The sequence below is a fragment of the Chenopodium album genome, chromosome 14 (genome assembly GCF_948465745.1).
Source record: "Chenopodium album chromosome 14, dcCheAlbu1.1, whole genome shotgun sequence".
Classification (NCBI taxonomy): domain Eukaryota; kingdom Viridiplantae; phylum Streptophyta; class Magnoliopsida; order Caryophyllales; family Amaranthaceae; genus Chenopodium; species Chenopodium album.
In genome coordinates, this window is record NC_137847.1 from 46,514,316 (window position 1) to 46,538,622 (window position 24,307).

General features: G+C 35.0%; 1 protein-coding gene across 1 annotated transcript in view; it reads right to left on the reverse strand.

Moving 5' to 3' along the window:
• The window catches only part of LOC145580298 (putative pre-mRNA-splicing factor ATP-dependent RNA helicase DEAH9), a 44,630-nt gene extending 21,043 nt beyond the window's left edge, over positions 1 to 23,587 (reverse strand). Inside the window, exons 1-14 of the mRNA XM_081637722.1 lie at positions 23,279 to 23,587; positions 23,110 to 23,184; positions 22,122 to 22,211; positions 21,902 to 21,981; positions 20,411 to 20,480; positions 20,228 to 20,313; positions 16,697 to 16,766; positions 16,509 to 16,604; positions 14,298 to 14,403; positions 12,389 to 12,435; positions 12,212 to 12,295; positions 12,082 to 12,135; positions 11,751 to 11,851; positions 10,384 to 10,474 (exon numbers count right to left, since the gene is read on the reverse strand). Coding sequence (XP_081493848.1) covers positions 10,384 to 10,474; positions 11,751 to 11,851; positions 12,082 to 12,135; positions 12,212 to 12,295; positions 12,389 to 12,435; positions 14,298 to 14,403; positions 16,509 to 16,604; positions 16,697 to 16,766; positions 20,228 to 20,313; positions 20,411 to 20,480; positions 21,902 to 21,981; positions 22,122 to 22,211; positions 23,110 to 23,184; positions 23,279 to 23,530 — 1,302 coding nt within the window. The 5' untranslated portion in view covers positions 23,531 to 23,587. The remainder of the gene's footprint in view (positions 1 to 10,383; positions 10,475 to 11,750; positions 11,852 to 12,081; positions 12,136 to 12,211; positions 12,296 to 12,388; positions 12,436 to 14,297; positions 14,404 to 16,508; positions 16,605 to 16,696; positions 16,767 to 20,227; positions 20,314 to 20,410; positions 20,481 to 21,901; positions 21,982 to 22,121; positions 22,212 to 23,109; positions 23,185 to 23,278) is intronic.
• Positions 23,588 to 24,307: the final 720 nt, after the last annotated feature.

Below are 24,307 nucleotides of genomic sequence, written 5' to 3' on the forward strand. Positions count from 1 at the left end.
TCATGCTTCTTGCCATTTCTATAATTGTACGTTTCTTTCTCTGTGCCCACCCACCATTATGCTGAGGTGTTCTTGCTTGAGACTGTCAATTGTCTTTTTATTCCTTCATTTCTACAATACTCCATAAAAGGGTTATATATAAATTCACCCCCTCTATCGGTTCTCAAAGTCTTTATCATAAATCCATTTTATCTATCGACTAATGCTTTAAATTGGAGAAATACATTGAAAGCATTTGACTTTTGATCGATACAATATATCCACATCTTAAGGGTATAATCATCGACAAATAATAAAAAATACCTCTTATTATGTAGAGAAGGATTTCTTGTAGGGCCAAATATATCTGCATGTACTAATTCAAAAAGAGCTTTGGCTCTTGATGAAGTCTTTGGGAATGGAAGACGATACATTTTTCCATATATACATCCTTCACAAACTTGAATATTTCTATCAATGTGTGGTAGTCCTACAACATGTCTTTTTATTTCAATAATTGTAATCCTTTTTGGTTCAAGTGTCCATATCGTAAGTGCCATTGATAAGATTCATCCATAACATTTTCTTGCAAAGCTAGCTTGTTTTGTGGCATATGAAGTGGGAAAATTTTATTATCAACCATTTGTACTTTTGCCAACATAGTACCAGATTTTTTGTCCGTAACAATGCAGTTTCCATTGTTGAAATTTGCTAAATATTCTCGTAGAACAAGTTGCCCAACACTTAGGAGATTATGTGTCAAATTAGGCACATATACAACATCATGTATGTATTTTGTGTCATTTGATTTGCTATTAACAACAGTGACTTCTCTTCCTTCGACATTTGCCTTTTTTCCATCACCTAATGTGACTTGATTTGCTACACCCATATCTAACTTGATGAACATGCCCTTATTTCCTATCATGTGGTTGCTACAACCACTATCTAGAAACCATAAAATGTCAGACTTACTTTGTGCATCCACGCACGTAAGAAATAATTGTTCACCTTCAGCGTGGTGAAATTCGCTTCATTTGAATTATTTCCAATTTGATACCAAAAATCTTTTTGAGAATGATTTGAATTACGACATCTCTTACATCTAAAATAACATTTAGATGATTGATGGTTAGACTTACCACAAATACGAGAAGAATTATTTGACCTTTGTTGATAATTTTGATATTGTCCACGACCTCTTCCTATACTTTGTCCTAGGCCACGGCTAAAATTTGGTGTACCACAACCTCTACCATATTGGTATCCTCTTTGGTTTCCCCCTCTTTCCTCTGACTCTCCTTGGTATTCTTTGTTTGATATGTTAAGTTGGGATTGAAATGCTTGATCTACTAGTTGATCGGGATTTGCATTTCTTTTCAATTTTTGCTCATGTGATTCCAAATATCCCATCAACTCATGCATTGTGAGAGTTAATAAGTCCTTAGACTCCTCTATTATAAATGTTGCAGAATTATATTTTTCGGTCATACTTCTCAATACTTTTTGAACAACTCTTTTTTCTTCTAATGTATCACCGAGACTTCTTATTTGATTAACTATAAACTTGGATATTTTCTGTCTTTTACATTTCCAGATTATCAAAATCTCTCCATAGATTTTGTAATCTAACAGCAACAACTTTTTCATTTCCTAGAAATCCTTTTTTTAATGTATCCCAAGCTTCTTTGATTTTTTCAATCCATATAAGCGGGGAAATATAGTGTTACTCACGGCTGCATGAATATATCGTAATGCAAGTGCATCTTTTTTCTTATTTTCCTTGTGTAGTTTCTATTGTCCTTCATTAGGATTTTCTGGAGGGTCTTCATAGCCTCCTTCCATGAGCTACCATAAATCTTGGGATATAAAGAATGTATGCATTTACTATTGTTCTCCGTTAACGATAGGAAGATTTGGTTAGGAATAAGAGAAAAATGGTGTTGATGTACTCAAAGCCATGATATAATTATTTCATACCAAATTTGTTGGAGACAGCAAAAGTATAATGGGTATAAGGATCGGAAATGTAGGAGATATATAAATATATGTATATATGAAATAAGAAGAGCTGCAGCACCTACTTTATTTAATAAAATAATAGATATTGATTTAAAGAATTAAAAATATTATATTGTATTGTTATTCATTCTTATTGTTTTAAATGAAAAATTATTACAACTTTTATAGATTGTCACAAACTAAAATAAGAGAGGTGATAAATTAATATTAATGTATGCCTTACAAGAAATAACCTTTTACTAATTTATTTTGAGATTCCCCTTTAATTTCTCTTCTATTGCAAATTAATCTCACAATAATTAATTCCAAGTATTGATTTCTTCTCTCAATTCTCTTGTTTTATTATTGTTAATTATGTTTTCTTTATTAAATATCATTCTTGATTTCATGACTATATGTGAGTAGTTTCCTTATTGGTGCAACTCCATATAGACTTGTGTATGGGAAGGCATGCCACTTACCCATCGAGCAAAAGAACACCGAGGTTTCTGGCTATTAAGAGTTTAAATTTCGATGCTCTAAGGAACGGGTGAAAAGAGATTGTTACAATTAAATGAGTTAGATGAGCTCCATCTTCAAGCTTATGAAAGTTCGAAGCTATACAAGGAAAAGAGTAAAAGGTGGCATGAAAAGGGTCTTATGAGAAGAGAATTTAAGAAGATAAAGTCATTTTATTTAACTTAAGATTGAAACTATTTTTCTGTAAGCTACGTTCTAGATAGTCGGGTCTATTCATGTAAGGTCTACCCTTATGGCACTATTGAACTATGGAATAAAAATGAGAGTACTTTTAAGGTGAATGGCCAAAAAGTTAAGCACTACCGAGTAGGTGACCTAATTAATGAAAGAGTGGACATTACATTCTCGACACCATCACAAGACAATTAAGCAAAAAGGAGGTTGAGCTTAAGACCTTATAAACAAACGCTTTTTGGGAGGCAACCCAAATATTTCTAACTCCTTTTCTTTTAATTTAGTTTATTACACGAGTAATTAGACCTTAGTTGTAGGACTTTATTTCACTTTCTACTAGATTTTGTTACTTTTCCTTTATTTGTCTTTTACTACTAATTTTTGTGGGTTAGGTGATTATTATTAATGATTAGCATTTAACTAACTTTTTACCACTAACATTCTTCTGTGCAAGTCCAAGCAATTTAGTGAGTGAGAATCTACTAATTCCTTTTAAGTGGGTTTGTAACCATTGATGCCCATTGCTCAATATATATTCACACCCAATTGGAGCACAATTTGATGATGAAAAGAGGCGAGACAGATTAGTCCGCGACCTGGTCGCAGCCTCGTCGCGGTGTATCCTGCCTAACGCATTAAGTTGCAACAACAGTTTAGTTTGCAACCTGGTCGCGGGGGAGATCAAAATACCACAGCTTGGCCGCGGAGTACACTGTTTCAAACCCCAGTATATTTCCCTCGTACAAAAAAAAAAAAAGAAAAAAAAATACGATTTAAGTAATGATTTTCAAAATGACACTAAGACAACTATAAACTACCCAAGCCATATATATACAATGAATAATACCCTCTCCCACACTAAAAATTTGCAATGTCCACATAGCAAAAGTAAAGCACAAAAACAAGGAGAGAAGATACTCACAAACCCTCATTGAGGGGGAAGAGGAGAGTGTGGAAACCATTGAGACTGCAACCAAATATCAAAATTTGTGAAGGTCTTCGATATGGAAGCCAAATGATCCTTGATTTCTTTTTGTTCAACTTTGATTTCATAACAGACTTTTGCAATTTTGTAAGTGCTTGTTCAATCAATATCGGAGAAACTCTAACACCTTCGAGGGGAGATGATGAAGCAAGTGGCTTAGGAGCAATGGTGTTTGAACAGGTGGCCGAATGCCATGAAATGACCAATTATCTTTAACACGCAAAGTCATCATCTCACGAGGGGTAATTCTTCCTCGTCATCATTCCCCAAACACCAAAGAGTCGTGCCTTCTCTCTTATGTATCCAACCCATAGAGGAACAAGCAGCAATATCAATGAAATCAAATTCCTCAACTAGGCTATCTTGCACAAAATTCTCTTTATGATCTAAGTATAAAGCAATCGATGTTATGAGACCTCCCACGACAATGGCACTTGTAGGCTGTAGTGGTTTGCTCGTTAACGATTGATTTCATTTGTCGAATAAGGAATGCGCCCGCATCAATAGGTTTAGCATAAAGCATATGTTCATTTTGAACCTTGCTATTATCTCCACGACCAAAGATGACCCTATGGACATATCGAAGGGCGGGGTGGTGAATCAAGGCACCCAAACTCGCACTTGATTCATATTTGTTCTTGTCAATCAACGTCACCCATAATCCATCAACCTTCCAAAACTTTGAGGATTAACTTTGAGATTAATCTAGGACCGCTAGTAGGCAAATTAAGAACCTCATTGAGCTTAACTAGAGTCCATGTATGCTCTACATTGTATAGACGGAAAGTGATCACATCATGACATCCGGGTTCAACAATCGCCTTCAAGGAGCTCAAAAACTCAAGTGTGATTCTCTTGTAAATGGGATATTTCTTAGTAAGAAAGTCACCCAACCAACGTTTGAAAAAAAGCCAACGAACATCATCTTTTATACGTAAAGCGTTAAGTGCATCGAGGTCACAATAACGAATTGCAACAACTCCACGTTTAAATAACTTCTCATACTTCTCCTTATATTGTGCATCACCATTAAAATCAATGTCATAATATTCAATGACTAGCTCTAACTTCTTGGCTTTTGTGGCTGAGGAGTTCCCTTTTTTACAATGAGAGACGGAAGATTTGCTTTTAGAAGGAGGATTTTTCTTCATGGTGATCGATTTAGCCTTGGAAGTAGACTTTGTAGACACATTCTTTTGAGAGACTTTGTTAACACTCGGTGTGCGCGCCATGAGAGAGTTATAAAAGTAGGATTAAATCACTATCAAGCACCACAATTATAACTTGTACCACAATCTACACCCAAAATCAGTAAAGTAAATCGTTTATCGATCACAATAGCAAAACATCACCCTCACCAAAAGTTCATGAAATTAGACACTCAAACGCAACACTACCCAAGCAAAATTTCAAATTAATTTACAACAATTTTGACGATCAACCCTATTCAAGAAACCAAAGAACCTTGCGAGCAAATAACCTCGATCGTAATCAATCCTAACGAACACAAAATCCCAAGAAAACAAATTAGCACGTATATTCGAAAATCAATGTCGACGAGACTTTAAACTTCAAAGCATAGGGTGGAAATTGAAGAACATTAAGAAGACGGTGGATGGCTTTGGAGTCGAACGGCACCAATAAAGAGGGTATGGATCGTTGTCACTCTTCAAGAGCGCTAGACTGTAAGTTCTTGATTTCCTTCTCTTTTATCGTTTTTTAAATATGTAAAGTATACATGGACTCTGACTAAGCTTAATGAGGTTCTCAATTTACCTACTGGCGGTCCTAGATTAACCTCTAAGTTTGTTTTGGAAGGCTGATGGATCATGGGGGAAGTTGACTAACAAGAACAAATAAGACTCAAGTGCAAGTACGGGTGCTTTGATTCACCACTCTGCCCTTCGATATGTCCATAGGGTGCTCGCCAACACCATCTTTGTTTGTGAAGATACTAACAAGGTTAAAAATGATGAGTTTTATATGCTCGAACATATGCACCTATTGATGCAGGCGCATTCGCGCATTCCTTATTCGACAAATGAAATCAATCCCCAACATGTAAACCACTAAGAGTGTCATTGTTGTGGGTGGTCTCATAACACCGATTGCTTTATACTTGGGTCATAAAGAGAATATTGTGCAAGATAGCCTAGTTGAGGAATCTGATTCCATTCCATTGATATTGTTGTTTGTTCATCTATGGGTTAGATACACAAGAGAGAAGGAACCACTATTTGGCGCTTGGAGAATGATTATGAGGAAGAATTACCTTATCCTGAGATGATGACTTTGCGTGTTAAAGATAATTAGTAATTTCATGGCTTTCGACCACATATTCAAACACCATTGATCCCAGTGCCCCCTGCTTCATCATCTCCCCTCGAAGGTGCTAGAGTTTCTCCAATGTTGATTGAATAAGCACTTACAAAATTGCAAAAGTCCGTTGATGAAAAGTTGAGCAAAAGGAAATCAAGGATTATTTGGCTTCCATATCGAAGACCTTTACTGATTTTTGTGTTTGGTTGCAGTCTCAAGGGTTACCACACCCTCCTCCTCTTCCCCCTCAATGAGGGTTTGTGAGTATCTTCTCTCCTTACTTGCCTTTGTATTTTACCTTTGCTATGTGGACATTGCAAATTTTTAAGTGTTGGAGAGGGTATTATTCATTGTATATATAAGGCTTTGGTAGTTTATAATTGTCTTATTGCCATCTTGAATTTTTATTTGAATATGTAAAACAAGTGATTTAAAAATTAAAAAAATAAAAATAAAATAAAAATAAAAATAAAATAAAATAAAAACCATTTTCCACTCTTTTTCTAGATTGAATGGCATTGGCTCGAGTAATTCGATAAATAGCATAAATCCTTTTGATGACAATTGTTTGTGGTAAGATGATTTCGCTTTTCTCTCGTGCGATAAGTACCTATTAGAGGGCCACTAACCTCATAAGACTCAATTCGAATACCCTCCTTCTCGAGACTGCATTTTAGAATCTTGAGATCGATTACCCAAAAGTTTGGGAAATATGATTGAGGCATATTTTTGTTAATTATTTAGAGCTTTCATAGTCATCTCTAGGAATTTTTGTTTCTATTTCTACATTTTTCCCTTAATAGCCCCTTTGAGCCTTATTTCTTTCTCGAATACCCTTGTGTTACAAGATTATGGTTTCATAATGCATTTTTTGGATAAGAAGCCTATTTTGCCAAGGGATGTTGATTTATATGATGAGCTATTTGAAGGAAAGTGTTATAATAATAAAAAATAAATAAAAAGAGAAAAAGTGAATAAAGATGTGATATGAAGAAAATACAAAAAAATTAAAAAATAAAAAATAAAATAAAATAAAAAGATGATGAGAAATAAAGAAAGGTGAATGTAAATGTTGAATTAATGGAGTTGATAAGGAAGAGTTATGCGTTCATTGTTTGGAGTGTGATGTTTGATCTCAATAATTTCATGGTTGCTGTTTCTTTATTCCATGCATATTACATTCAAGGATTTTATGCTTGAGTTTTATAGGATTGATTTTAATCACCATATTACCAAATTTACATCTCTCTCACCTTATCACCCCAGCCTACCCTTTAAAAATTCTCTTGATTTTCCTTGCAATTTAACGGTAGAGGGCAAGTCTCGACGAAGGTCATCAAATCGAAGTAAGGTATGAATGTGGTTGAGCATCCTTGGGGAGGGTTCAAACTTGAGGAAAGGAAGCAGTAAGATTTGCTGGTTGAAGGGTGCTACAATTTATCGTTTCATCCATACCGTTGATTTGTGATACATAAGTTGAGTTTTGAAACAAAATGATTTTGGTTTCAAAGTTCTTGATTCGGCTTTGTAGGTATGCCTTCTGAAAACCTTCACGAGACCATACTCGTCCTTTGGGATAGCCTAGGGGTTTAAAGGGCTTGTTGCACATGTTAAGTTCAATCGTGATTCCTACAACAGTGAGTATTAGGATTTATTGTTTATTAGGTTAGTTTTGTTTTGTTATGTTTCCATGAGGACGAGTAAAGGTTAAGTGTGGGGGAATTTGATAATACAATAATGTACTCGTTTTATATGCCATATTTATATGATATTTGTCGTGCTTTCCTCCTACATTTAACTATTTAAGTGTCATTTTATTATATTTCGATATTGCTCTCCTCGGGTTCTTTTTCTTTGTTTTGTAGGAATAAGTTGTTATTCAAGTTGAGCCACGAATCGGAGATGTTATTGTGAGACAGAGAAAAAAATGTCTTCAAAGGCAGCCTACTCCGCAACCTAGTTGCGGGCCTTGCGGCTTGTACCACTTCTCCGCGGCCTACCAGCGACCAACACGTCGAGGAGGAACAAGAGAAGACAAGGCAGCCTAGTCTGCGGCCTACCCGCGACTTGCGACCTTGTATCACAGCCTAGTTGCGGCCTCTTGATTAAGTGACGAATTAGCTCTATTTTTGGGATTTTAGGAGTCTTAATCTTAATTAAAGACGACTACTATATTTCCTAGTGTTAAATAGGTTTTAGATAGTCTTTAATTTATCACTTATACACATTATTTTAGAGAGTTTGGTACTACGTTCTTCTACATTATTTTCTAGGGTTTTGCTTTCAAGATTCAAGATTTTCATAATTAATTCCAAGTATTGATTTCTTCTCTCAATTCTCTTATTTTATTATTGTTAATTATGTTTTCTTTATTGAATATCATTCTTGATTTCATGACTATGTGTGAGTAGTTTCCTTGTTCCAAGATCTAGCGGAACCCGAATATGATTAATGCATGATTTAATTTTTTTAATTCTCTAATGATAATTGCAATTGATATGCTTAATTAATTGTGCTCATGTCAATACTAGATTAGGGATAATTAGTGGTGTTATTAATCCATTGTTTTAATCGCAACGGGAGTTAAGTTTTGACAGGTTTGAATAAATCAATTAAGGGTTTAAAGTTCATCACGAGAGTAGTTGAATGGATGATTAAGAAGTTAAAGTAATGTGCTCATAGTCTTTAATTTACATGATTCCACGGAAGTAAACTTGATTGTATTTAGGGAAGCCATTGAAACTAGGAACAGACCATTGGTACAATTTAGGGATTACTTTTCCTCGTTAATCAATTGAATTATATGTTAGAGGTAGAATGACTATTGCGTTAATTGTATTTGTTGATACTTGATCTTGGATGTTTTTAGCATTTGATTTATTATACTACCTCCGTTAACAGTTATTTGCAACAAAAGGGGTATGCGCGGACTCCTAAGCAAAAGTTTTTAAGTGTGATTATTGAAAAATAAGGGCATATGCTTAAGCCCTTGACTATTAATCCTACTAACAAAAAAAAAAAACAATTACACAAAAACCCAGTACTATCAAACCCAAAACCACCAAAAAGCACCGGAACCACCAATGCCATCGAAACCCAGACACAAAACCACAACCAAAACCATCGGGATTCAACTACAAACCTAGGCAAACCACCCATGAACCATTGAATCCCTTTGACAAACCACCAAAACCACCCTTACCAAAACCCTTTAACGAACCACCAAAACCACCCCCACCGAAACCCTTCGACGAACCACCAAAACCACCCCCACGAACCACCAAAATCAACGAAGAACCACCGAAACCCACGATCCACCCCCCACAAACCACTAAAATCAATGAAGACCCACCGAAATCCACGAGCAACGAAGAACCATTGAAACCCACCAAAATCACCCATACAAGAACCACCGAAACCCACGAACCACCAAAATCAACCAAGACCACCAAAACCCACGATCCACCCCCACAAACCTGCAAACCCATCCTTAAACCACCAAATGCAACCACAAATACAAGCGAACCATTGACGAAAACCAGATTTGGATTTTGATGAGAGATGAAGAAGATGAAGGAGGAGAGAGAAAGATAATGGGAAGATGAATTGAAATTAATCTGATTATTAGGATGGGAAGGCTTAGATATTAATTTAGATTAGGGTTAAAATGATTTGTAATTATGTATAGTTTTATGTGTTAATAATTTTCAAATGAGGGTATTTTGGTCATTTTGACAGAAAAAAGTTACTAAAATAGGAAAGAAATAAGCTTGTTGCAAATAATAGTTAACACCCTTTTTTGGTAAATGTTGCAAATAACTGTTAACGGAGGTAGTATTACTTAGATTTAATCGTTTTAATCGGTTCTTTAGTTATTAATTCTCATTATTATTTTGATTACTTGCTTAGTATTTATTTGAGTCTGTGTAATTAGTCAAATCTTAGTCTCTTGGGATTCGGTCCTTACTTGCCTATCTACATAGTAGTGGTCTTGTTAGGTTATTTTTGTTAGGTACGCGACACGCCTATCATCCACTATTGAAATGGACTGATTGAGAGCATTTGACCTCCCAACTCCAACATTGTGGATTATGATCTGATGCAAGGGGACTGTCATGGGAATTTTATTACATAACTAACTAATAAATTTCGAGACATTACGGTCATTTTTTTCTTTTAAGAACCACAACAGTGGAGCGATGATTTTAATTAAGGCAGGAAAGTACATCATTTAAGAGTTCTAAGCTTCTAGCATTTATTAACATCCTTACTATAGAAACTACATTTCATTTTATCTAGCAGGACAAGCAAAAATAGGACCTCAAAAAATTCCAGCATCTTAGCAGCAAAAGTTTTTTACAAAACATTAAAAGACGATGACTTGCCTGTATAATGCAGGAGACAAGGTTTGATCTCTGCATCTCAGGAATCCCCTCAGCTGGCATTTCATTAACATAATAATCCTCGGTATATAACCTGAGTTGAAGAAGAGAAAAGGGATAATACTATTGTAAGATTTTTGGTCTCTGTTAAGCATCAGCATAGCTTAGTGAATGGTTATCAAAAAAATCTAGTGTTTGATGCCTTCAGTAGTAAGTAGTTAAAACTATAGAGCAATTTAACAATTTGCAATGACATTCAAATGATATATCACTACTTTTTCTTTCTATCATGAAAACAAATATTCCCCTTTGTTAAATGAGCTCCTAACATACTCCTTCTACCTTTTTATGATGTACTTACTTTCCATTTTAAGGTATTTTTATTTGACGTAGCCACTTCTATGCTATTCTATCAAACAAATTTAACCATCTGACCCCTACCCTCTTTTACCTAATTCGCCTTTTTCTTACACTAACCCACCTTATTACACTATAGTTAATCTTACTTTATCCACCGTTTTTCTTACATCCACTCAACTCTTCTTGAAACAAGAGTCTACAACAGGCGTACATCAAAAGAAAACGGAGGGAGTATTATCTATCCCTATACTGCAGAAAGATTCAGTCGCTGAATTGGACCAATTTAGTCCCAAACATGCTCCAGAAAAATCAACTCTTGATTCCTCTAAGACTGCATCTTTTTATTTATATGGATTATCAAACACATGCGGATTGAATTGAGAGCCAGTTTTGGCTTTGGACAATGTGGTTGATGCAAAGGATTTGGCCTTCAGATAGAGGCAGATTTTGCTGGGAGAGTGGGCTGGTTACTCGATTGATATACAAGAATTCAGCATTTAGAAGTAGGTTGGCTAATAATGAGTTTTTTTTTTTTTTTTTTTTTTTTTTTTTTTTTTTTTTTTTAAAGATATAGCTATTGAAAACAAATCTATTGCAATTAAATTTTTCCCAAATTTTTAAGTTTAGTCCATCACTTTTACCTACTCACTTTCATTACAATATTCCCGAAATTGAAAGTAGTTAGCTTTTTCTGAAGATGACGACTATAAATTTATCAAGAAATAAGCACCACGCAGAAAATCATACTATGTGGTTTTAACAATATAAACTTAGAAAGGTTAAATGATTCTGATTCAGAATGCATTCCCCATTGCGAGCAAGGAAGAAGAAATGAAGTAACTCGAGGAAACCAAAATGTGAAGTCATTAAGCAAACAATTATGCAGGGGAGCTGAATCTCCCAATAGAAAGCAGCAGTCACGGTAAATAACTAAATCATGTATGATAGAGATTTTACATGTTGATAAAGTCAGGAGAAAGAAATAAGTATAAATAAAGAAGAGAAAGTACCTGTAACATTTCCCTGGTCTCACTCTTCCAGCCCTACCTGTCCTTTGTCTTGCAGAAGCCTTTGATATGGGTGCCACCACCAAATTCTCAATATCTGAGAGCTATATCACATAAAACCACCTTAGACAAAATAGCAAAAGAAAACTAAGCTAAAAGAACAAAATAACCAACTTTAACTTCCTTTAATACGATAGCCGATAATGGATACCCAAACATCACAAGAGAAATATTCATCGAAGAAAGTAAGCAAGCACTCAATTCTCATACTTGGCAAACAAAGCACTCCATAATAAAGAGTGGAACTTAGGAAGAAGATAAGATTGAAAAGTACCGGATCATAAAAACGCTGTTTTGAGAAGCCACTATCAACAACATAGACTATGCCCTGCAAGATACATGTTTTAGGTAAGGCATAACAAAGAAGCAGCAATTTCTCATATTACATTGATACACACTATTACCTCCAAAGTCAATGATGTCTCTGCAATATTTGTCGATATTATAACCTTCCTTTTCCCTCTAGGAGTAGGAGAAAAGATCAAGTCCTACAAGGTAGCCCATAATATCAGATGCATGTCAGAATAAACACAGCATTGAGACAGGATTAGGCATCATAAACCAGAGCCTACAGTTCTTACCTGCTCTGCACGTGAAAGTCCGGAGTATAAAGGCAAAGCGAGCAATTCTAGCAAAGCACAATATAAAAATCAAATAAGTGATTTACATTTCCACTAACAGAGTAGAAGTAAAAATACTCTGAAACAGAAACCAACACCAACAAAGTTACATAGGCCCTTAATAACACAGCAACTCTAGCATAATGTCTAGCACAAAACATGCATACATCTTAATTTACAAGCTACAATAGGAAAGGTACTCAGTCCTTTGAGCTACAATGTCAACCTAAGTCCTACTCCTATAGTCCCACCTCATACCATACCATTAGCCCAGCACTTCTATGAGGCTCCAGCCAGGGAGCAAAGGGGCCAGGTTAAAGCAAGCATATAAAGATTATACACTAACTGCAAACTTTTTGTACACTCCAGCAATTGCAAAGAGATTATTTCCATTAGTCTACCCATAATGCATGAGATTTTTAAACTTCACACTAAGTAAATAGTAAAAAATGGCTTGCAAATTTAATCTTCTTCAGAACATTCTTGTGAGTAAGCACAGCAGAGCCCTCTGATTTCTCAATTCAAGTTTTTTTTTTTTTGGACATAATCCTTTCAGATTTTTACTAGTGGGATAACTCCTCTACAGACCCATAACATTTCGTTGATAAAAGGTAAATATAAAAAAGAGATAGTGGGATTTGGTTGATTAAGAGCAAATAGAGGAAGAAGTTAGAGGAGTTTGATCATAGAAATCTGAATAGAAAACTAGATAAATTTGAATTGAGACTTCCATTTAGGGACAAAAGTTTTAAGTGAAATGGGAAGTTTATAGGGATGGAGTTTATACTCAACTAAATAGGGACAAAATTTAAATATCTAAATGTCCGAGGTTGATCCACAATTCCACAAAAGAACCATATGCAAGCATGTAAACTTGTAAAGTAAAGTATCATGCCCTGGGATCCAAAACTTGAGAATTGGCGGTTTTTGAACTTTTGTAAACCATGGTTTCCCATTCAAGACCACAATCATGTCCCTCTTAGATTATTCCAACATCATTCAGGTAGAGCTTTGGGCTCACCACATTTTACCACTCGTCCACCCAATGACTCACATTTTTTCTCTAGCTCCTAACAAAAAATCTTGGATCCCAAAAGAGCTCCATGCTTCACACAAGAAATAAACTCTAACAATCACACCACCCTCTCCAAAAAATATATAGAGTGATGCTATTATGTCAAAAAAAAAAATTCTTGTGCTCCAGTTTCCTGCTATGGCAACTTGATAAATTGTTGTGCCTAACATAACTGGGCCCTTGGCTCCTTGCATCAGAATCCACTTCAGTTTTACAAAATACTGTTTTCAGAATTCACACACATTTTGTGGGTACTACTTGGAGAGACATAGCACATACTCAGTGGCAATATAGTGAAATTGCTCATCCATCACTCATCTAGCTTCAAACTTTCAACATTGTTAATTATTTTTATTCTGGTGCATTTTCCAGCAAATATAAAAAATACCAGCAACAGCCACTCTCTGCCAGAGTGCCTGCCACAGATCAGCAGATATTAAAATCACCATGTTCAATAACTACAATACTTCCTCCTTCCCATATCATCTGTCGACTTACCTAACACTTCTTATTTCAATACTAAGTCTCAGTGTTAAATACCAATGTAATAATTACCAACTTCATAATATATATGCAGAACCTCAAAAGTCACTTGCAATGGAGGGAGTAATGCTCAAGGTTGAAAAATAGTGAAGATTTGTCAGAGAATTGAAATTACCAGCAATATAGCATCTTCCAAGAATAGGCAGAACTAATTGTATGATGTCAAGGAAAGCACACTCTTTCCAACAAACTAGTATATGGAATATGGAAAACTAACTTCCTAAGAACTTAGGAAGTATGTTAATGACCTACCTCCTGAGCTTCTATCAGAACTCTGAGCTTCTTCGTTAAGCAGCTGAACAGCTGCATCAATATCATCTTGACCCGTAAGGAATACAAGGATATCACCCACTGTTTGCTATAAAACAGAAGTAAAAGCATACAGAAAGTGAGACATAAAAGTTACTGGAAAATCAAGCAAGTTGAGAGGAAGTCCATTCACAATATAAAAGAGTCAAATGCCCAATCTAAATTACTAAATATACTTTCCTTGATTTAGTAAAGGAAAATATATTAAGTAATGTAGAAGGTGGAAAAGTAAAAACAATCCTTGTTAAAATGAAAATCATAATAAAAATGAAAGAAACCATAATGTAAAAATTAAAAATCAAATTTCAACAAAATCTACTCCTTAAATATTATTTGAATTCTACCTCAAAAAAATCAAGTTTTGGGTTTAACTACCTTAAAGATTATTTGAATTCTACCACCTTAAATATAATCTATTTTGATAATACCACCACTTAACTAATTCATGGAGGAAGACTGTAAAGTCTTGGCAAAGTCAACAATAAAATTTGTTAAGGTGGTAAATTACAAAAAAAATACTTAAGTTGGTTAAACCCAAAAACGGGAATTTTCAAGATGGTAAAAGTCAAAAAATTCCTTTTAATAATGTTAATATTATTAAGGTTTCATATTAATAATTTAGAATGGAAACAAACAAATTTTGTTGAAACGGATCAATTTTCACAAAAGTAAGTTGTAAAATTTCACTCACACAACTAAGTCTCCTCCAATTGTTATCAAAAACCACTACATTACACAAATTAGATACTTGAAACATTAATTATACAAGTATGTTCCATGTTATAAGAATTGCACTTCACCTACTTCACTACACAAATATGTACCTGCAACGTTAAGTTACAACTATTAAAGTAATGATCAGTTTGTTCATATTATTGAAGTAAAAACTGGTACTCATTATTAAAGTTAATCAGCTAATAGCACAAATAAATTTACTTGGAAAAATTATAATTTTATTTCAAACAATTTCAGACAAAATACGTTAATTTCAGACAATTTCAGATTATATCAAACAATTGTTAGATAACTTTAGACCAAATCAATCAATAACTATATACTAAAAGACACACCGGCAATGACACGTGTCAATTTTTGGTATGTCGTTAGTATTTCTCTTATAAAAATTATGGAAATTTTATTAAGTTATTTTGAAAAACTATTGTTTTTGTCAACAATATATATGAGCAATAATATTTACCTTTCTTATGTTGATATGCAATTAACTACAGAGTAATAAGGAATTAAATAAGCATTTGTAAAACAATGTAATTTTGACGGAAAATTTTTTAAGAATATAATCTTGATTGGATTATTGGATATACATTCACCCATTTACAAAATTTCCAATTTATATTTTTCTATATAGAAATCACTATACTTATGAGAAATTTATCAAAATTATAAAGTAATTCAATACATCAATGGATTGCACTCTTTTTATACATTTTTTTTATTAAATATTCCAACAAAATTTAGCGCATTAAACAGTCCAACATAATATGCTCTTTTTTCATTTTATTAAACCGTAGAAAAAATATTAGTGACTCTTAATTAAAAATAACATTACATCAAGAATAATTAATCTATTATAAAAACATATAGAGTAATTAAAATAGACGTGCATGGCACGGGAACTAACCTAGTAAGTTTAGATAAAGTTCAGTCAAGACAAAATCAAATGAAGCAAACGGAGCTTTAATCAACAAAACCCTAATTTCACTCACTGCATAATACAAAATATTAAACTATACCCACTAACTTCTTTTTTTATTCACCTTTAAACAACAAGGCCCCAATACAATTTCTCTCCTAACCTCATAGGTACTTGTGCCCAAGAGAAAAGGAAACTTAGTATGGGGACAGAAGGATTATTAAGTTAGAGTAGTTTAATGGCAGACAACAATATTTCTCTATCTTCATTTTTAGTAGACAATTGTATAACATCTTACATTTCCGTAAATTGTTGATATTTAGTGTAAAATTACTGTAATAATGTGATGACTAACACTAGGAAATTTCTTTCACCAACTAGTCATTGAGCTAAATTTTAAGCAAGACATTTTATCGGACAGCTAGCACGTACACTGCTACACATATCACTCACTGACATAAAGATTTAATAGCTTCTTAACATGCTATAAAGCTCACTTCTACCTGTTTGTGTATCAACATAACAGTTGATACAGCAGCTCGTAGATAGTCTGCAACCGGCTCCTGAACATAATTGATTTCAACAGTAAAGCCTCTTCCCTGCAGTTTATTGTGCATGTCTTCAATATATCTTAAGATAAATAAAGTAGCAATATTTGACCAGCACAGGATCCCAAACCAGCTTAATGTACCTCAACTGAGATAATGGCAGGTTCTGTCTTTGGCCCAAGTTTGTCACCAGCTCCTCCTCGATGCTTCTTACTAGATTAACAATGGGTATAAAGGTAAGCATGCATTAATTTGACTAATAGACTAGTTATTCTCAGCATTATAATGGTAAAATTCATCTATTCAACTACAATATGCCAGTTTCAATGGTTAATGAATAAGATAAACAAATAGACTAAACCAGTACTAAATCTTCTAATTTGAATTCCAGTCTATACTGAACTTAACTTCACTTGTTTTCCAAGAGCTGTGTCAAACAGACCCTTAGTTTATTATATTTCTGTCTTTCCATGAATATTAGAATTCAAAACTCATTGTTTTGTTTTTCTTTTGAGGCAAAGCCAAACTGGAGTTCCTTTAATATTTAACTTCCTTTCGTTCCATTGGTAGACATCCTAAAATTGTCTCCTTTAAATGATTAATCCAACAACTTCATATGAGTTTTTAAATCTAAGAAGGAATAATTCCTTGATTTAATTCTCCTAGATTACTTATTTGAGGTTGATGTTTTTGTTTTTATATTTATTTTTTTGGAAAAATTGAAAAGAATAATCCCACCTTTGGCACATCTTCTCAAAATAATCTCACCTTTACGTATTCCAGAAATAATCCCACCTGTATACCCCATATTATCAAAATGAGCCTTTTACCTGTTAGTGAAATTGGTAACCGGTTTTGCAGTATTTTGCCACGTGTTTTCTTCTAATTGGTTTTTTTTAAAAAAAATAATAAAAATTAAAAAAATTAAAAAAAAAAAAAAAAAAAAAAAACCCTTCTTCTTCCTTGCCCTACCGCCCTGCCGCAGCCACCCCTCCCTTGTCAGATCAACTTCCCGCTGAAACAGCCAAAAGCCGGCCAACCAGACCCAACCGCAGCCTCCCTCCTTGATTCCCTCCCATTTAATTCACCACCACCACATCCAGCCACCCACACACTGGAGAGAAAAAAAAAAAAAAAAAAAAAAAAAAAAAAAAACCCCAAACATTAACTTCCCTTCCCCGTCACTCACTCCCCACCTGAATCATTCACCCAAATCCACAACAACAAAAGCGCAGCCAGCTAGCTACCGGACTGCCATTACCGCAAACCAACACCTCCAGCAGCACCGCTTTTGTCGCGTACAACATCAAAAACCAGTCAACAACAGCCGCACCATACTTTCGGTTCGCCAATTTAGCCCAATTTCAGATTAATTGAAGCCCCAATTCAGCCCAATTTCAAATTCATTGAAGCCCCAATTCTGCCATTGAAGGAGTGACGAAGGTAGGAGGTTTAATGAGCTTTAAAGGAGGAGGAGAAAGAGAGAGGATTTTGAGCGGTGGCTAAGCTCGCACGATGGGGTCAGCGTTTAGTGGTGATTGAGCTTGCAATTGATGCGCATTGGTAAGAGAAGGCAGGGGGGAATTGGAGTTCTGTGTTGAGGTTGAGTATGGGGGCTGCAGAAGGTAAAGATTAGTTGTGGCTTGTGAGTTGTGGTTGTTGTTATGGACGGTGGAGCAGGGGTGGTGTTTGCGTGGGAGTTGGTGTGTGGTGGTGGTGTGGGAGTTGTTTGCGTGGGATGGAGGGGGTGAGGTGAGAGGAGAGGGATTAAAGAAAAAAAATAAAAATAAAAAAATTTAACCTGTTTTACAGGTTAAAGGAAAAAAGGACCATTTTAAGAATATGAGAAACAAAGGTGGGATTATTTCTGGAATACGCAAAGGTGGGATTATTTTGAAAAGATGTGCCAAAGGTGGGATTTTTCTTTTCAATTTTTCCTTTTTTTTTTTTAAAAAAAAAAAAAAAAAAAAAAAAAAAAAAAAAAAAAACATCCCCCATATGCTTTTCCCCAAATACTAGCCTCCGAAGCACGAACACGCCATTTTGGTGAGGAATCTGTTTTCACACGTGTCGGACACGAACACGCGTGGGACACGGGGAGATACGTCTCGGACACGCGAAAATCCGTGTCCGAATATTTTATTATTTTTTGGACACTTGGACACGGACCGTGTCATGTGGTGACGCAGCCCGTTTTGCTTTGGACACGCCACCTAAGTGCCACCTCAGCTCTTTAAAAAAAATCAAAACCCCTCTTTTACTGTATTACGTTAGGGGTTTCATTCACAATTCGCAAATCGCAAGTTCACTTCACACAGTTCGTCGCCGCTACCCCTCACTGTCAACCGCCGCCGGCGATAAACCCAGTCAACCACCGCCGGCGATACACACGATCAACCACCACCGGCAGACGGCAGCTCATCTACTCGAGTTTGCTGTTGCGGGGCTACGTTAGACCTCCTTCCCTTCACCATCTTCTTTTTAATCTTCTACTTTGGTGGACCAAATTCCAGGTTTTTATAAATTTACTTTACTTTATAATATATAATTAGTCTATTTTGTTTATATTTATGATTAATTGCTGCTGAAAACTGCTTTATTGGATGTACATAAATTTTTCCCTAATTTCATTTTTAATAATTGAGTGTATAAATTGGAGATGAGCATGATAACCTAGGAGATGTTGGTGTACTAGAGATGGTCGAGCTCTTACTTGATGAACCCGTGATGGAAAGTATGATATTTGATGATATACTTAATGATGGTGAAGAATGAAGAGAATGAAGACCATTAGTACCTTTGCCTGTATTATCTATGGTTTGTAGTACTTTTATTTGGTTTCTTAGTATATTAAAGTAAGTATTTTTATTTGTGGTATGCAACGATGCTCGGATGCTAGTGACACTTTGTTTACTAGTTTTCAACAAAATGGTATGTTTTGATGTCAACTACTTAGTGTTTCATTGAATAGGTTGTCAAATTCTCTTTTTTTTGATATATTATATGCTTTATAATTTGCCGTACCCATATCCCCTATTTTAGGCCTGCCGTTTTTCCGTGTCCGTTTCGTACCCGTATCCGTGTCCGTGTCCGTACCCGAATCCATGCATCCTAGATACTAGCATAAGTTCACTAGTAGGATCTAGTCTCTTTTAAAAAACCTTCATACACAATAAAGTTTGAATACTAGCTAAAACCATGAGTCATGCCATGAACCACCACAACCTATGTGTCCAGGTGTCGAATAAAATCATTTTATAAAATTTGTACATAATTTTGTCCAAGGGTCATACCAACATCATGAGTATCTGACACAAGTAATAGGTGAAATGAAGAGTCGAAGTAATGTTTGTTATGATGTGTGTAAAAGGTGCACCTGGGCACTAGGGTTCCAAGGACTTTTTTTGTCTAGGCAAGGCAATTTCAATATGGCACACTGAGGAGCAAAAAATGTTGTTGAAGATCCCCAAAGCCTCATTGGCTCAATGCACCTTGAGCCTTTTTATACATACATTGGTTACAATCATGCCAATATGCCATAACAAAACGCCTGTTATTTTGTTGATCAAAATAGCACAAAATTGCATACTATTGATGAAATGAATACAATAGGCTTTCTTTTACTCCTTGAAACAGAATAAATAAGGTAATAAAGAGAGAATTGGATATATTACCTAACTCTGAAGAAAGAAGCTATGGATTTTGCTTCAATAGTGGCAGATGATATTATCAAACGCAGTTCAGGCCTACGCCTTTGAATCTGAAATTTGGTTACAAGGCCAACATGTTAAGCACAAGAAAACATTGTCGGCATGGCAACATTTCAATGTCAATATAAACTGCAATTTAAGAAATACCTTTTTCAAGAGACCGAGTACAACATCAGTTGAAATAGACCTTTCATGTGCTTCATCTACCATGACAACACTGAGAAGCCAAGAAGCAAAAAATGGAAAGATTCAAAAATTATTCTCAACAAAAGTTCACAAAAAGCATGAAAGATATTCATGTTTAGATAGGAAGCTAAACCCAAAGAAGACATCAAAGTTGACTTTTGAACAAATTGGTTGGTTAATAGAATAAACAAATAAGATAATAAATACAAGGTCCATACAAGAAACTAAAGGTCTACAAACACTAAACGGTGTTGTACATCTGCCAATAAGCTACCAATTTTTAATAAAGATACTTGAGTTCTACTGAGTAGTGAGTACAGACTATGGAGGTGTTTATGCTGGCAAGTTCAAATGTTAGATAGTTTCTAAAAAAACTGTTTCAATACAGGTCTTTGCTTTCAATCTAGAACACATTTTTAGACCCTTCCCTAGCCAACGTACAATGAGAGAGATCAATATAGCATCAATGAAGCATAAAAACAGTACCATACAAAATATTATGTAGTTTTACAAGAAAACAACAAACAGCTCCAACTAATCAACCTAAGGGCATGCCTAGATTGCCAGTAAAGGGGAATAAAAAAAGGTTGTAAAAACCTGATATTTATGTTTGCCTATATTGGAATTATATTTAAGTAAGATATTCACCTGAAAATGGTGTAACTATTACCCAGGCTTCCCCCCAAAAACTATCCCCTTCTCCCCATTTTTTCTCCCAAATTTCAATATGGTGTAACTATTACCCATGACTTCCACCTCTCTCTCCCCATTTTCTCTCTCCTCTTTCTCCTATTTCATTCCACCACCAACTCCAACACTTCCTTCCACCACCATTTAATTTCAAATTCTGATGAGCCTACTGCAGACATCAACAAGTTGGGCTAAATTCAAGTCTGTAGTGGTCGACATTGCCCATAAATTTCAGACCAAAAACCATCACAGTCAAATTCAACAACCAAGGAATTGACTTTTGCCTACCTGAGAAGGTTTATCGCAGATGATACATCAGTAATTAATTAAATTAAAATTTAATGGTGGCTTACAATGTGGGGGCAGGGTTTATGAGGTGGTTGGTGTAGTGGTCCATTCAAGTTGGTGTTATCAATAGTGTTGCTCTGTTGGTTCAAGCTTGTCTTTCTAGGAAGGCTTGAAGAGAGAAGATATATATAAATAAAGTTTTCATCTTTACTCAGGAATTGATGCCAAACTTTGAAAGCTAAAAATATACATCCTATAAATTTTGCTTCATCAGATTTTAATCTCTTAATTAGTTAGGCTGAATTCTATGTAATTACCAGTACAATCTACAGCTGACTGTAATGTATACAAAACAGTCAGAGTTTAATACATAATTCCAATGAATAGAACTTGCTAATCTGTTCACCTTTCCTTTTCCCATTTTTTTTTTATTGCATAAATTCAGATATGTTACAGAATTGTTTAATTAAATACCTGTACTTGGACAGAAGAGGATCATCCATCATTTCCCTCAGCAACACTCCATCAGTAAGAAACTTAATTCTGGTAACACCCTGTGCTGGCAAAACAATATCATTCCACATTGATAACATATAAGTAAAACACACTGCACAAATTGCATATAATGCAAGTCGAAAAATATGCACATAAACGAGAGTAAGGAATAGGAATTGGCCAGTGAAAGGGTCTTTACCGGAGTTGTTACATCTTCAAATCTGATTACATATCCAACCTCCTCGCCAAGTTTACCACCCATTTCTTCAGCAACCCTTGAAGCAACTGACTGAAATTTCATTCGTCAAAATGGAGGAGCATTAAAGAGTTCAGTGTATATGATACAATTAGCAGAAATTCCAGAAAACCAAGAAACTATCGGTCTAGCTAACATTCCTAATATATGCATGCCAGAGTTCCCCCCTCCAAATTTATTGTAGCACAAAAATGAGAGTGATACACTCTTTTGAACACAACTTTGAAGCATGCATATCTATATTTTATTTCTGAAAAAATAAAAAGATATAGCATATCAAGACACCAAACTATGGTATTATCAAAAAAGAAGAAAAAAAAAATGACACCAAACTACCAAAGTATGAAAAATGCCTTGCATATGCTAGAGCTCACCATCATAAACACTGCACTGCAAATTGAAAGCAAAAGGCACCTTTGAAGCACATGTTTTAAAATCACAGTACATAGTCCAAAGACCAAATCGAAGATTAGATTACGAAGCTCAATAGCTACTGTAAGCATAGGCAACTATACTTCTAAATTACAGGAAAACACAAAAATGCCGCCGGACTCTCAACTTACAAACCAGGCTCTCTTTTCTCTCCCTTCAAATTGATATATTAACCTAAAATAAATTCTGAATTAGGTTTATTAAGCAGGCAAAAAAAAAATATTACTTCTTCCAAATTCGTAATAGCCTACATAAAAAAATGTAACCTAGTTAAATTAGACTCGTTGAATACATACATTTTCTTAATAATTCAACCTAACAAACCAAATTATATGCTATTTAACACATAAGGAGTACATTAAATCAACAAGCAATCATCAATAACACCACATTATCAATATTCGCAATCGAAATCATCAACTGGAGAACTTATTACTGTAACATACAAAGAAGCACGAAACAGAAGTACAAAACATTAGAAAAATTAAGAGCACAATACCTGAACAGCGAGACGGCGAGGCTGAGTGCAAGCAATAACATGACCAGAATCAGCCCATCCTCCTTCATTCAAATACTAGAAATTCCAACAAAAACAAACAAAATTCATCAAAATTAATAAACAATCGAAACAAAAAAATTGAGCATTAAATTGAAGAAAATGAGAAAACCTGAGGAATTTGAGTAGTTTTTCCGCTGCCGGCTTCTCCGACAACGATGGTAGTAGCATGATTTTCAACTAGAAAGAGAATGGCGTCTCTGCGCTTATGCACCGGCAGGCGCTGGCGCTGCTGCTGGATGTTGTTGGCGTATCCGAAGCTGGAAGATGAAGATGAAGAGGAAGAGTGGAAGAAGAGAACGCCGCCATCTTCGTCTTCTACCAGTCGAGGTTTCTCGGTTCCAGGCTTCCAGAACTTCGCCATTGTTTTGCGCTTTAGAGTTTTACAGTTTTGGTTGTATGCTGGACTGCTGGAGTAACAAAAGAGGCCGCCCCATTTTGATCAAGATGACAGTTTGTTTTTAAAAGGGTTAAAATTTTATTATTAGAAGTAACAATTTAAGAGTAAAATCGCTAATTTAAAATAGTGGATTATATCGATGAATGGTGAAAAAAAATTACATTTAGTTACAACTTTGTCTTTTGCGAAATAAATTTCAAGTTGAGAACTTGAAATTTCTTGTAATATAACTGTACAAATATAAAGATTTGTCTTGGGTTGAGTTGGGTGGGTCGATCAAAGGGAAAATACGAGTTTATCAAGATGTTTATCTAAGGGTAATATTCGTCTTTTTAAGCTATAAGTTAGGGGGTAAAATTGTAATTCGTGGGTCTCCTTCCATTCTTTCTCCCCCATCAGTTCTCTATCCTCCATCGCAAAAACCTTAAATGTAGAAATCAACAGCTTCACGATCGAGCACCTTCAATTGAGGAGGAAGATCCTAACCCTCTGGGTAGGGGTGCTCGCGGTGCGGTTTAGATCCCAAACCGCATCAAACCGCAAAATTGTGGTTTGCACTTTTTTCAAACCGCACCGCAAATGCGGTTGGATGCGGTGGAATTTGCGGTTAAGCCACATTTTTTAAAAAAAATTATAAATAACTTTTTAAAAATAGACTTATAATTTTATTTTTAATTATTAATACTACCTTCGATTTTTTTTAGTTGCAACTTTGGGGTATTATTTGTGAGATATAAAATA